The 15778-nt window shown below is 40.4% G+C and overlaps 1 protein-coding gene across 1 annotated transcript in view; it reads left to right on the top strand.

Moving 5' to 3' along the window:
• The window catches only part of NRDE2 (NRDE-2, necessary for RNA interference, domain containing), a 37732-nt gene that overhangs the window by 713 nt on the left and 21241 nt on the right, over nucleotides 1-15778 (top strand). The window contains exons 2-4 of the mRNA XM_033108127.1: nucleotides 10096-10204; nucleotides 11788-12018; nucleotides 14993-15142. Of these exons, the coding sequence (XP_032964018.1) occupies nucleotides 10096-10204; nucleotides 11788-12018; nucleotides 14993-15142 (490 nt within the window). The remainder of the gene's footprint in view (nucleotides 1-10095; nucleotides 10205-11787; nucleotides 12019-14992; nucleotides 15143-15778) is intronic.

The raw sequence follows: 15778 nt of genomic DNA on the forward strand, positions 1-15778 counted from the left end.
ACACACAGCTATATCTCGTAGGTATTGTGGGTTTGGTTCCAGACTGCCACAATAGAGTGAGTTGTAGTCTTTTTGCTGGTGGAGGGGGTCTCCCATTTGTAAAAAACTCAACACCTGTGAAGCTCCATAAAGTACAATAAAACGAGGTATACGTATAGTTAATTGTAATTTCAAGTAATCCTAAATCATGCACTTACCGTGTTTCCCCGAAAATAAGACCTAGCTGGACAATCAGCTCTAATGCGTCCTTTGGAGCAAAATTAATATAAGACCCGGTATAATATAATACGTAAGACTGGGTCTTATATTAATTTTTGCTCCAAAAAACACATTAGAGCTGATTGTCTGGCTAGGTCTTATTTTCGGGGAAACAGGGTTGTATGTAGCAGAGTCCAGTTGTGTCTGACACCTCCTTTATATCCACTCATGGCTCTTACGCCTGTTGGTAACACTTATCATAATTGTAATTTCTTATATTATTACTATAATTTTGGTCATCCTTTACTCACTGTAACCTCCATGTGATCAGGGATAGTGTCTGTTCATTGTAGCATACTTAGCCCCTAGCACAGGCCCAAAATGTTGTTGGCGTTCAATAAAAATTTGTTGAATAAGACCAACAGTAGGTACTTCAAAAAAAATAACAGTACAAGGTAGGATGCTACAGGTGTCACAGGTGAGCTACAGGAATAACGACTTCTGATGGGAGGTTCTAATAAGGCTTTATATAGGAGCTAACTTTTGGGATGGGTCTTTAAGAGGGTAGGATTTGGACAAATAGAGTTAGTGGGAGGGCGTTCCAGGGCCTTCACAGGCATGCAGGAAAGGGCTCCTGAGACCTGTGTGGAAAACTGTAAATAGTCCAATTTGTAGGAAAATACAGAGGCATAAAGAGGCATGGGATATATGGTTGGGACCAGTGGTGAGGGAGGATAGTGATTTGAATAACAATCCAAAGTTTTATCTCTTTATTTTGGGAGGGCAAGATGGAGAGTTTACAGGGGAGTGGTGGTCTTGTCATTTATCGTGAATGCTGTTTACCAGACATCTCTGGGTATCCAGCGTCAGGATAATGTTTGAGAAAAGTGCTCTTTATAAAGTACTGTAGTTCTAAAAATTTAAACACAACATTATCACTCATGATGAAATTATAATTCTTTACTATCACGTAATTGCCGGTCAGTGTTCAAAAATGGCCTTTTACAGTTGGTTTGTTCAAGTCAGGATCCAAAAAGATGTAATATTGTTCATATGTCTCTTAAGTCTCTTCCATTTTATGATTTATTTGTTGTGGAAACTGAGTCATTTGTCCTATACACAATTCCCACCATATCCTCATGGTGTCATTTAACATGCTTTTCTATCCCAGTATTTCCTATAAACTGGTAATTAGATCTAGAGAGTTAATTAGATTCAGGTCTAATTTTTTTTGTAGTTGAAAATACCTCATTGGGGGTGCTGTCTACTGGCTGTTGAATCAAATTGGTAGGATCTGCTGTCCAGTGATGTTAAGAATGATCAGTGGACTCATGGACAACCTGATTCATCTATTACGAAGCTGTCAGCCTTTCATGTAACGATTTTTGCAGCCATTTATGATTATTGCTTAGATCAGTTATTTCTTTGGGGTTACAAAATGGTTATTTTATAATCTTCGCATTCCTCCTATATTTATTAGCATCAATTATTTTATAAAGAACTTTTCCTTAAAACTACGCGGATACCTTGAAATACAGTTTAGGCAGAAAAGATACGAAGAATGCTTGATTTATTCCCTTTGTCAGTTTTCAGAATAATGAGTTGGGGGTCACTGTAGGAGGTGACCAGTGAGGTGTTTCTTTTCTTTTTTCCCTTTTCATTATGAACTCCTGAATTTTTAACAGACTTCTGTTTCAGTCCATTGCAGATATAATTTTTCTTATGCTCAAATTGTCCCATCTTTGGCCAGTGGGAGCCTAATGCGGTTGGTGCCTGTGTCTTTTTGACATGGCCCAGTTGTCTCTAATCACTTCCTTTCTGGCATAAAAGAGGCCCAGAGCTCATTGCTTGCATGTTCTGTTATGGACTGGAATTGGCTAATTCTCCAAGGAACCCTGGTTTCTTTTAGTGGAAAATGGTATGAGTATGTTAAAACCACAAATTGGGTGGGAGGAGTACTCATTGTCATTACTTCCAGATATTTTCATTCGTCAGAACCAGGAAGAGAAAAATACATCATGAATTCATATTGATATTCCCAGTCCAAATTTAAGATTGTGAGATTTTTAACTTAATTTAATATTTTTATTTCTTTCCTCTTACACAAAAAAATCTTAGTTCCTGGTGCTGTCAGTACAATTATGTATATGTTCAAAATAACAGTAATATGACTAATACTAAATAGTTTAATATTTCTTCATGGTGCCATTTGTTTTTACGACATATTCCATAACAGACGTACAGTCAAATTACTGTTTTAAAATCGCTTGAAATAATACTCTGTGGTTTTGTCACCAATTGATACATAATTATGTATATTTTCAATTTTTAGGGATTGCTTATTTTTCTTTTTGATTTATTTCCTCTATTATAATGTTTTGAAATATTTACATGGTTCTAAAGTTGAAGATATAAACCCGGGTATGTTCAGAGAAGGAAAAGCTTCCATCTCTATACCTCCAACTTGTTAGTTTCCTTCCCTTACAGGTTAGAATTTTTATTAGTCACAGATACCCTTTCATTTTTCCCCCCTTGATATGAATAACTACATTTCCCTTCTTTCGTAAATATGTACTATTCTGCATTTTACCTTAAATCCCAGAGATCACTGTACAGTGTTTATTTTCCTTCTGTTCTCACTGCCACTACCTGATTTTTGCCACTGACATCCCCATGTTATTACAACAGCCTCCTAAATAGTATCCCCATCTTTAGTCCTACCTTTCCTCTCTGAACCGCTCTCCACACTGTAGGCAGAATTTTAAAATGTGTTTACGATGTGTGATCAAACAATACGGTGAATTTTTAAATTAAAAAAATTTATTACAGTAAAAGACACATTGCCATTAATCCTCCTCAAAATACTCCCCCTCGCTTTGAACAGACTTATCCCATCGTTCTTGCCACTTTCTGAAGCAGTTCTGGAAGTCCTCTTTTGTGAGTGTCTTTAGTTATGCTGTCGTGCCTGCCTCCATGTCCTGAATCAGTTTGACTTTGGAGAACAGCCGGAAGTTGCATGGTGCCAGATTCGGTGAATAAGGTGGATAATGTTTTTCTTTGACAGAAATTGCCGTACAGAAGCAATGTGTGACACCGAGCACTGTCATGATGGAGGGTGATTTACGGCACACTTTAAAACACACCTTCTTTCAAATGTAGCTCACACTCGACTGCACAGAACAAGTTGAAACTTGTCACACACTGTTACTAAGGTTCAACACAATGCTTTCCGTATTGAAGATCCCTGCCTTTCTGTTGGATGACACTCAGCAGTAGCATTTACCGTATCTTTTGATCACAACGGAAAGGCTCCATGTCACACAACACTTCTGGTACGGCAATTTCTGTCAAATAAAAACATTACGGGAGTGGCCGATTAGCGCAGTTGGTTAGTGTGGTGTTGGTAACGCCAAGGTTGCTGGTTCAATCCCTCCATGGGCCACTGTGAGCTGTGCCCTCCTTAAAAAAATAAAATAAAATAAAAGTATTAAATAGATATTTAATAAATAGGTATTTAAAAAACACATACACACACATTACGGTGTGTCCTCATCCACCTTATTCACTGGATCTGGCACCATGTGACTTCGGGCTCTTTCCCAAAGTCAAAATGATTCAGGACATGGAGGTAGCCACGACAGAGCAACTAAAAGCACTCACGAAAGAGGACTTCCAGAACTGCTTCAGAAAGTGGCAAGAACCATGGGATAAGTGTTCAAAGTGAGGAGGAGTATTTTGAGGGGGATTAATGGCAGTGTGTCTTTTACTGTGATAATTCTTTACCCCCCTTTCTTTTGCCTCCCCCCTACTCCGGTTCAAGCCGTTGTTCCTATCTAGTTGTGTAGGACACAGCTTCCTGGCCCATGCTGCTATTATGAGCCTTGCGCTCCTTCTGGCTGGGGCAGTTGGTCGCTGGTCCTCGGTTGGCTGCTCACAGCAGCTCACGGCAGCTCTCACCGGCTGCCAGCCACTCATGCAGGCCGCTGGCCACTCACACTGGCCACCGGCCGCTCATGGCAGCACACAGCAGCCCACGGCAGCTCACCACGCCAACCTCCGGCTGCTCACCGCAGCCCAGCTCCAGGGAGAGCTATTGTGCACAATCTTAGCTGTAGAGGGCACAGCTCACTGGCCCATGTGGGAATCGAACCGGCGACCTCAGCATTAGGAGCATGGCGCTCCAACCACCTGAGTCACTGGGCCAGCCCTAATTTTTTTTTTTAATTTAAACATTCACTGTATTTTTTAACCACACCTTATATGTAAAAACACTATGTGCCATTCACTGGTCTAAATGCTTTACAGATATTATCTTAATGAATCCATAACAACCCTATGAAGTCTGTACTTACTAGTATCTGCATTTTTAAGGAGGAGGAAACAGAGGCCCAGAGCCAGTAAGTCACTCACCTACATCACATGGCTAGTAAGACTCAGCCAGGATTTGAGCTCAGGCAAAGTAGCTTAAAAATGTGTGCTCTTAAACACTATTCCCTGCTGATCTTTCCAACACTAGATCTGATATTGTCAGTCTTGCTCAAAGCTCTCAAGCATCTGCCCATTACTCTTAGGGTAAACTCAAACTCAAACATGTTTTTAAAGGCCCCTAACCTCTCCAGCTTTATTTTGCCTCACTTTGCCCTCCCACCCACCCTCCCTCCCTCCTGGTGGTCCAGCCATAACAGTTTCCTGTTGTTCCCAGAGAGTCATGCTTTCTCACTTGCAGGCCTTTCTGTAAGCCATTTCTTCTGCCTTGATGCTTCTTAGGGGCACATCTGCCCAAGTCCTTCTCATCCTTCAGGTCTTAACTGAGATGTCCTTCCAGGCAGCTTTCTCTGATCCATACCTGGTTTGGATTAGGGAACCTAGTTATGTGCTATCATTATACCTTGTATATTTTCTCTATCTCGGCATTTGTCACATTTTGCATATAAGTGACTGCTAGTGTGTTAGCTCCCTGAGGATCTTGTGGGGTCTATCTTGTTCGTTGTGTATTCCTAACACCGACAACAGTGCGTGGCTCTCAGGAAAAAAGTGCTGAATGAAAGACTCAGAGAGAAGTATTTTGTTCAGAGTTGCACAACTAATAAACAGTAAAGCCAGTATTTGAGCTCAAATTTTTCTGACTCCAGCACTTGTGTTATAAACCACTCTGTGATATTAGAATGTTGGGGTTTGGGTTGTTTTTATATTACCTTTGGGATCCCTGGCTCTTTTCAAATTGTAGGTTAACTCTGTGCAAGAGCTGACTCTGCTTAGGTTCTGTGTAATCACCACCTAAGCGTGGTGCTTAGCCATGTTTGCCACTGCTTTTTGTACGAACGTTTGTGCTCTAAGATTCTTTGTCAGAAAATGAGGATTGTGATAAAAGTGAAAAGCTTGGCTCATTCTTTTTAAAGGAACAACCCCTCCCCTAATGTATATGCCAATTTATTTATACAATCAGCCGTAGAGATGTCTTTTGAATATCATCCCTGGAGGTGTGGTGCTCACCTGAATTCACTTGAACAAACTAGTAATCAGTGCTATTTTGTTGTAATAGAATGGGGAGTGGGCGTAGAACTTGGATGTTCTATCCAACTGTGATTCGAAATTTGTTTTTAAAAACTTAAATCTATTCATGGCAATTCCTTCCTCCCTTTATCTGTAGTGGAATTGAATTAAAGCATTTCCACAAGTGATGGAGAAAGAGTTATAGAATAAATTTATCACAAAAAGCATTTCAGCTTCAAGTATTCAGTGATAATTCATTATATTATTTTCTGTAAAATTACACATGCTGTGGTTCTTCCAGATACCTGCCTGGTTTTTGTTAGGCAGTAGTTCTAAAGTGGTTTTTCTGCCGGATATTTCCACCCTTCTTCCTTTCTTAGATGTGCGTGCGTATGTGTATAGCAGAGTGCTACTTTCCAGGCGAATTTCAACCTGCGATTTATTTACTAACCTGCAGGGATAAATGGTTTGTCAGACAGCCAGCTTCTCTATCTTAAACCCTAGGCACGTGTCTTCTCTGTAATGTGTTACATCCTGCTTAGTATTGACGCTATCTAAACACACATTTGATTTCTATCAAGAGCACTTGTAAATTAGGTGAGGATGTGAGTAAATATAGAAAAGAACTTTGCAATCCGCTTAGTACAGCATCTTTTAGTCTCAGATAACTTTCTCGAGGATTGTGTGTTAACTAAAATTTAGTTTAACCATCCAAATGTGTTATCTGAACAGTTACGGTTATGATTAAGCTTAAGCACCATAGGAGCAAAGACTTGACCTATCTTCTTCACCACTGTACCCCCCGAGCCTACGGCTGTGCCCAGACACAGTGTAGATGTTCAATATTCTATTCTTTAGTGATTAAAGAATATTTACCATGAAGACTGGATGAATTGAGTTATAATAGATATACTTTATACCTAGATAATGGCGTGCTTTTGACAATCTCAAATTCCTTCAGTTTGTTCAGTAAATCGAGTGGTGGGCATACAAAGATGCAAAGATATGGTCCAGATCCGCATTCATTTTATTTATTTGACAAATGTTTATTGAGTCCAGTTACTTCGCGCCAAGGCACTCTGCTAGGAGTTGGGAATACAGGGGTGAGTAGTCATGGCTTTGGCCCTCACGTTGATTTTATTTGGGAAGAAAGGAGTAGGGGGGAGAGGAGGTGGGCTGGAAACTTGGATATAAGAGTTGTAAACCAGTTGGTGTGTTTGTTTGGCTGGCAAAATATATTTGTTTGTTTGTCTTTTTCTTTTTCTGTTGTCACTCCCTATAGTGTCACAGTAAGCATTACTAATCTGGTCCCTGTTGGGACTTGTGTTGTTGGCCTTTGACTTAGAATATGGTGAGAAGACTGACATGCAGATAATGAGATAACAGTATGAAAATTGCCATAATTGCCACATGTACTAATTGCAAGGCGATTGAAGGAAAAGCAGCTCCTTAGTGGAGGAAGTGAAGAGCAGCACCCTGGTGGAGAGGACTGGGTGGAGAGTCACAGACCCAGGTTCTGATGGGTGCCCTGGGCCACGTGACTTAACTTCTCTGGGCATCCACTTACTGATCTGTAAATGAGGGAGTGGCGTCTAGGCCGGGCTCCTGAGAGCCTTCTCAGACCCACCCCGTCCCTCCAAACCCCAGCAAAACACTTCTTGCTTTCTCCGGTCTGCGTGTTGGACTTCTTGACAGATTTTGTTTCGACAGCGTGTTTCTGGGTTTAAAAAAGTTCTAAAATCTCTGGACTAGGTGATCTCCAAAATTCCTCCAGGCCTAACATCCAATGATGAGTACTTCTAATATTCCAGGCATGTTCTCCGCTGATATGCTGCCCAAGAAAACAAGAAGCAACCTTTTTATCAGTTGAAAATACCTTTTGACCTGACAGAAGGTCATTTGATTGAGATGAAGGTCACAGAGGGTCAGTGATGGCTGGAGTTCCAAACGCGAGTTTTAGTTCTTTATAAAGTACTCCCCGCTCCCACAGTGATCCCATATGGTAAGGCCTTTAATGGCGTCCTCAGAAACCCTTTCTTGCCTCTTCTGAAGGACTTTGGAAAGTCACACACTTTATGACTTTTTTTGACATCTGCATGTTTTTACTTTTCCTCCAAGCTGTTATCATTGCGTAGAATATTTATGTACAAATATACTGGAATTATTTGAGAGCATCTCTCCTTGCATATTGTTTGTTCCATCTTTTCCCACTTTTCCTTCGTTCATTATAGAATCCAGTTATTGTGGAAATAATTGTAATCTCAGCAATAGGAACTATTTTCACACGCCTTCTGCCAGGAATTAGGCCCAAGGGAAAGGAACCACCCTCAGAAGGAAAAAGACAGTCGAAGAAAGATGGTGTAACAGTTGTGTAGCACTTACTGGGTATGACCTTACCAATTACTCATCCCTTTGAGCCTTAATTTCCGCTTCCATTCAGTGGCGATCATAATATCTCTCATAGAGGGTTGTTGTGAGGATGAAAAGATACAAGGATGCAGGGTGCTTAACCTGGTGCGTGGCCTGCAGTCAGCACTTAGTAAGTTAGAATCCTTCATTCCCTTTTTCCTGTGCTTGTTAATATACTTTTCCTCCTTAGGAATTTTCCTTCCTCCCTCCCTCGCCTCTTTTCACAAGTATTTATTAAACTCCTTCTGGTGTATGCCAGGCACTGATCTCAGTGCTGGGGATACAGCAGTGAATAAAACCAAGTACCTGTCATCAAGGAGCGTGTGTGCATTCTGATACCTCTTCTTCACTAAAATGCACTTACTGTCAGGGACTAGCATACAGAATATGGAACAAACTGTTACAACTCAATAATAAAAAGACAGTCCCATTAAAAAATGAGCAAAGGGTTTGAATAGTTGTTTCTGTTCAAATATGAATGGCCAATAAACATGCATACATGCTCAACATCGCCAGTAGTCACCAAGGAAATGGAAGTCAAAACTACAGTGAGAAAGCACATCATACCCACTAGTATGACTGTAATCTAAAGGGAACAAGTTGTCAAAGATGTCGAGAAATTGGAATCCTCATCATTGTTAGTGGGAATGTAACATGGTACAGCCAGTTTGGAAAACATTCTGGCAGTTCCGCAAAACTCTAAACATAGTTACCATATGACCCAGCAATTCTGCTCCTAGATACCTACCCAAGAGAAACGAGAACACGTGTTCATATGAAAACTTGCACGTGAGTGTTCATTGCAGCGTTATTCATAACAGCCCCAAATAGACCATATATTGTACAATCTTGTTTATATTAAATGTCCAAAATGGGCAAATCTATAGAGGGAAAAGATTAGCGGTTGTGTAGGGCTGGGAGTCAGGGTGGGAGAATAGGAGACGGGTGAGGGGTAGTTACTGCTAACGGGCACGGAGTTTCTTTTGGGGGATCATGAAAATGTTCTAAAATTATTTTGTGGTGATAGTTGCACAATTCAGAATATTCTAAAAACCACTGAATTATATACACTTTATGTGAGTGAACCTTATGGTATATAATGTCCCAGTACAACTGTTGAAAAGTGTAATTACCCTTCTTTCTTCTAACTTCAGCCATTTCCTGGGTGCTTTGTCCTTGGCATATGAATGTGCTTTGGCCTCCTATCCTGAAACAAAACAGGGCAAAATATAAACCCCTCCTTGGGCCCCCTTGCTACTACTGCCCAATGTTTTTTTCCTTTCCTACATAGCTAAAACCCCTGAAATAAGTAATTTAGAAATAGTTCATTGTAGAAGAGTTAGAAATTAATGGATAAGCAGAAAAACAAATTCAGATATTTATCTCACCACCCAGAGATAATCATTGTTAACATCTTATGTAATTTTAGCATTAATCAGAAGAGTTGACACCTTGTGTTTTTATTTTCAAAGACGAGTACTGTTTGTTATAAGAAAGGTTTGTGTTAAGTTGCTGTACTAAGATAGAACATTGCAATATTCTTTTAAAGAAAAATATCTTAATCTGCTGTAATAATATTAAGCATGGTGGACTTTTATGCATGATTTGATTTTTTTAACCTTTTGGAATTGTGTAAATCAAATTGGAGGTCATTAAAAACTAATGCTTAGGAAGCCTTCACGCTCATTAGCATGTGGATGGAATGCATGAAGCCGTGTTGACTTTTAGGCCACACTTGTTATATGGCTTTTGCTTAAGCTGCAGCCTGATGTCACAAGAGGATTTCAGCCTTAAATATTTTAGAGTGTGCTAAAGCCCCATGCCCTGTGAATAAAAAAATTCATGGATTGATTCCCTTTGGCTTCTGTGGACTGTTCTAAGTGTCTAGCTGACATTGGCTGTGAATTAGGATGTCAGCTGGTAAGATGGATTTCCTGCTTTAGAAATCATATTGAGCTAATTTCATTGATCTTTTTTTCTCTTTCGCATGTGCAGAATTAGACTGGCTGAGCAACCCAAGCTTTTGTGTGGGAACCATAACATCTCTGAGCCAGCAAACCGAAGGGGCCACAGCTCTTGCTTCTGAAGGGTCGCCACTGACAAGGTAGTATTTTTGATAGATGGATGTTTAGTCTTTGTCAATGTACCGTCTGTAGCTTAGCTGGAATGATGCTCGTTAGAAAAGCCTCTGATAAGAGAGCTAGGTAAAATTCGTCCTTAGAGTATTGCGGTGACCTGTGACTATTTTCCCTTACCTCAGTCTTAGAGATTATTTCTTCCCCCCCACATTGCATTGCAGTGACAATGATGTGACACAGGCACAGCCAATAATTAGGCCATGAGGGAGATGGCGTCATTGTGATTCTTAAGTAACTTTACTAACCTCGTTAGTAACCTTGAGACTACTGATAAATATAGAATTCAGCTATTTCTTTAGTTATATTTTCACCACTTTTGTAAAAATAGAAGGCGCTTGTGTAATATAGCGTGGGACAAGGGAGGAATTCCCCGCTCCCTCCTCCTCTTCTTCCTGGCTGGCCAAGTAATCAAATCAGCAGGAGGCAGATTGACAAGAGCAAATCAAATTTAATGTCATGTGCATGGGAACCCCACGTGCATGAGGGAGTCAGAGACCCCGCATACGTGAGAGGTTCAGAGATAGAAAGGGGGATTGAGGGATATGAGACATTCTGAGCTAGGGATGAGGTGATGCACCTTGGGGGCTTCAAAGCGTCATTGCAGGACGATAAGAGGAGCAGACCTTTAGTACATAGACCTTTGTCTTGCCCTATAGGTAGGTCAAAAGAAATGATCTCTGCTAACCTCTTAGGAGCAAGGCCCTAATTCAAATTCTTCTAGGTAGTTGGTGGGGGGGGGGAGGGGTAAGTGGGGGTGGGGGCAGAAGTTTCTCTTGAGCCTGAAGCTGAAATTGCCTTTAGCTCAAAGTAATCGGCATACCACTGAGGCACATCTTGGGGTGGCTCCTGCTGGACCTCCACAGTAACATAGGATAAAATCCTGTGAAAACTTTGTGGAAAGCAAAATGGCGTCCATCTCTACCCAGCTTTGAAAGAATTTTGTTCTAGATCATTGAACTGAGAAATGCGCTCTCTCGCAAATATAGACTAGATGGTCTCATTAATATGATGAACCCCAAGAAGCCATGTACTCTACCAGTGTAAGAAGCCTTTGGATAGTGAGAATAGTTGATGCATGTAGATATTTCTGTAATGAGGAAGAGCTCATTGTGACCTTTAAAAGCAAGGACCAGAATTGTTTGTTTTTTGTTTGGGGGATTTTGTTTTGTGTTTTTTTTTTGCGTTAAGGACATGCTGGTGTAATACGTAGGACTGAAAATAAACCTTTTACAACGATGCTTTTAAATACACTATAGTTGATAAAATAACTGATAGATTACATTCATTTTAAAGTATATAAATATGAAGGTATAGGTTTAGAAGCTATTAAAATTAGAATTTCTTCACCTGGTTTTATTTTCGATCCAACTCTTACATCTTTCAGGTGAATTGTAATCCAGGGAGATACTGTATAATATATGGGAAAATAGTAAGTCTGTGCGCGCATTTTTAGAATTTCCTTTTACGTATTTGTTTATCTGATTATTCATTTACATATTATTTTCCCTAATTCTCTTCTGAAAATTCTAATGTTGATTTTCCCAAACAGGAGTCCTCTGAAGTCAGAGCCTTCAGATGAAAGTGACACTAACGAAAAACTCAAACAAGCAAGCAGAAAAAAGAAGAAAGAGAAAAAGAAGAAAAGGAAGCATCAACACCACAGGAAAACCAAGAGAAAACATGGGCAGTCAAGTAGCAGTGGCTCTGAGTTCGATACTGATTCTGAAAAGGACCAGTTGTCCAGAAGCAGAGACAGTAAAAAAGAATCAGAGAAAGTGAAGTAGGTTTTCTGTTCTCCCATACCTATGATATTTTCAGTCTGTAATTTTCCTCCCTCAATTACTGCCACGAGTTATATTTTAAATGATTATTTAACTCATTATTTAATTCCACTCAATCAAAATGGAGTCAATAAAAGTCTCAATAAAGTTGGCAATAAAAATAGAATTCTACTATTAGGTCTACATAAAAAAAACAAAAACCAAAAAACTTGCATTAAAAAGGTTAGGGCCATGATTTAATTTGAGAAATGTTAATTAGGCACAGAAATGATTGTCTCGGAATCTGATTTAGACAAAAAGTCTTTGGGATTTTTGACACATGGCAAGTGTGCCACATGTGGGTCTATGGGCTAGCTCACAACACAGGTAAAAGTTCCATCTGTGGGGCTATTGGCCTCCAAACTTACAAAGAGTAAGAGAAAGGTCTTCTCTCATGGATGTATCTTCTTTTCAGTCACTCGCATTACCCCCCACTCTTTGGTTAAGGTTCATATAGCACCTAAAACAGCCATTGTCTTTGTCCTTATTTCACATTTGTTAGAACTGTGGGGCTGATGGTGTAGACTAGCTCGGAACCACAGTATTTCCTTTCCTTGGGGCCTTTATTTCTCCCCACATTGTGTGCTGCTGTCTACCTGGAGTATATCCCAGTCACTAGGGGGGTGACAGGTAGGCACTGAGATAGCTTTTCCTCTGCTCAGTCTGACTTCCTCCATAGGGAGGGAGGTGCTCTGCCCAGGGCTGGGACAGTCGGCATACGCTGAAACTACTTGGATTATTCCTCATTTAACTTGCGTTTTCTTTGTTCATGTGGTCTAGAAGAGAGAAAATTTGAAGTACCCGTCCAAGACATACTTAAAACAAATTAGTACTATTAAGATTTTGGGGGCTCTTCAGGGGTTGTGTGCTTGGCAGTCCCATTGATGTCACTGAGAGCTCTGTGTTGGAGGACGTCTGGAATCTTGCCCCGAGAGTGTCCACTGGAGAGGCAGACACACCATCTCCTGGGTCCTTCTGTGACTGAGCAGTTGGGAGAATGCTGCAGGCCTCTGGCTCAGAGGATGCAGATTTCTTTAGCCCTCTGTATGTCCCAGGTGCTATACCGGTAACCCAGACATGCTCTAGGAGGATAAAATAAAGGGGGCAAGCAAAATGGTTTTGAATTTGACTGAATTTATGTGGGTGGGAACCATGTCTGCCTCGCTTGCCATTCATTGTACCCCCCCAGCCTTGGCGCAGGGCCTGATACTTAATAACATACACGGCCTACGTTTTTGTGGTGTGAATGAATGAATGAATGTATTGACATTATTGATATTCTTGCTTTTTTGTATGTCTTCAAAGAAGACTATCTTAATCGTTATATCTTCTGAAAACTCACCTTTAGCTACTTGTCCTTTTCTATAGCCGAGGAAAGTAAGCTTTAAATGATTTCCTAACCGAGGTAGAAACCACCATTAGAACTTGAAAGATAGTTATTTTCAGCCTGTGCTTAACCACGTCAGAGGTGATCTTTGCAGCCTCTGGCTGGTTTTATGATCCAGACAGCATGTTTCAGTTTGTTGATATTTTGCAGAGTATCCCCAATAAGATCAAGGTAGAATGTTGTCTTTCTCTTTTACTTTCTTAGTATTAACTTCTGAGTCTCTTCCTGGGAACAGACCTGGAAGAATTGTTTGTTTCCATATTGACCAGGGCTAAGATATTAGTGAGTTGTGATTCTTTCCACGATGTCAGGAAAGTGGGTTTATGGGGGGTGATGCACCATATGTCACTCTAAGTAGGGTGATGGAAGGACCATTTCCCCAGAGGCTACAGTTTCTGACTGACCTTCCTTTCCTAGGATGACCTCTCTTCATCTTCAGGTAGAGGCAGCTCCTTCCTTGCAAACAGCCCAGACCACATCCGCTTCCTGACCTCAGTACCCAATAGAGGAGGGGTGAGGGCTTGTTTACTCCCCAGGGGGTGGTCTGCAGCTGGCCCTTCCTTTCTTTTTCCCCCCCAAGTTGGCTTCTCATTTCTTTCTGGAATGTATGGATCTTTCCCTGCCTTCACTGCCCCTTTCCTGGGCAGATAGCCCTCCACAGTTGTTCTGAAGAGGAATGTGTTAAAATCCCATATATTTTAACCTGAGATGTGTCATTCAACAAATATGTATTGAATAGCTACTTTGTGTCCCTGAAATACCATTCCCTGGTATTCCCACCCAAGAATGATTTAGAAGCCTGCAGAATCTTTATTTCTATTTGGCCAGAGGTAAAAGATGGAACAACAGTTAATGGCTGTTTTGACCACGTTGGCGGCTTCTTGTGTCAGCAGCATTATGAACTGATTTTCTTTAGACGAGGAAAGATGTTAGATTCCAGAAAATCCTTCCCTCCTTCTCACTTGACTTGGAGGGGAGTAGTTCCATCTGTATCTGGCTAAATAAGGGTCTTGTCTTACTTGGGCTCTCTCTGTCCTTTGTGTAGGAGGTCGATAGATACAGGCAAAACACTGTCCACAGAGCCCAGACTAGGAAAACAAGCTTTAGGCCAGGCCTTAGTAACGTCTGAGACTGAACCATTCAGAACCGTGCTTTTGTTGTTGTTGAGTTGGAATAAATAATCTGAGAACTTTCAAATAAGGTGAAGTAAGGGCAACCCACTTTTTTTTTTTTTTTTTTAAAGAAAACTTGTTTGTGGATTTATTTGAAATTCAAATTACAATCATTTCAATGATATACTTAAAAAGAACACCTGTGTCCCTCAGGTTACTTTCTGAGATGACCTCATTTTTTGGTAATGTGCTGTTTAGTGTCGACAATTTTTGCTTTATGTTAAACCTTTTTTTTGGAGCAGGGGTCCTCTGCAAAGCGATGCTGTGTGGAGTTTGAAATGTTTAACTTTTATGTTTCTGAAAATGTGAAATATGTAACTGGAAGGTTTCTAAGTGCCGCTCCCTTTTTCTTCTTCACCTCCTTTTGTCCCACAGTCAAGAAAAAGCTGCTGCTGCTGATATTGGACATTGCTTTATTTGGCTTGAGGACATTCAGGCTCTGACAGGAGAAACCTTCAGAACAGATAAGAAACCGGATCCTGCAAACTGGGAGTATAAGTCGCTCTACCGAGGAGATATAGCAAGGTATCCATGTCTATCCCTGGTTTTCACTGGTGGGAAGTAACTTCTCTCTCCTGCACTCTCTGCCTGTCTGTCCCTCCTCCCCTTTATAGATTCCGTTGGGAGTAAATCCATTGCCAAGTTGTTCAGGCATATGTCTTATCTCACATTCTGAAATGAAAATTTAAACCTTGAGAGCAGGATCCAGGTCAGATTAATCTTATTTACCCATGGTGCTTGGCGTGGCCTGGCATAATAGGTGTTCAGTAAATATTTGTTGAATGAAAGAATCTAAAAATACCTTGAGATAATTGTGACAGAGTATCCGGAAAACATTTGATCTAATCTACATGTAATTTTAAAAAGTTTTGAAAGCCTTTTATTTATCCACTGCCCAGGTATGTCATTTAAAAAATGACATTAAATGGTAGTGACTTTTTCAAAATGTTTCCAGCATCCATCACCAGATTATCATAAAAATAGGTGATGGTATTTGTTTCAGTAATGAATTTAAACTTTTCTCCTCTAATCTGTCAATCGTAAATGTTTGAATACTTATTAAAGCCTTTAGGCACTTAGCACTTTGTAAGACACTGTTGGGAACATAAAGAACAATAATACACAATGTCTGTTCCTAAACAACTTACAGGCAATGAAAAG

Source organism: Rhinolophus ferrumequinum, chromosome 6 (genome assembly GCF_004115265.2).
Source record: "Rhinolophus ferrumequinum isolate MPI-CBG mRhiFer1 chromosome 6, mRhiFer1_v1.p, whole genome shotgun sequence".
Classification (NCBI taxonomy): Eukaryota; Metazoa; Chordata; class Mammalia; order Chiroptera; family Rhinolophidae; genus Rhinolophus; species Rhinolophus ferrumequinum.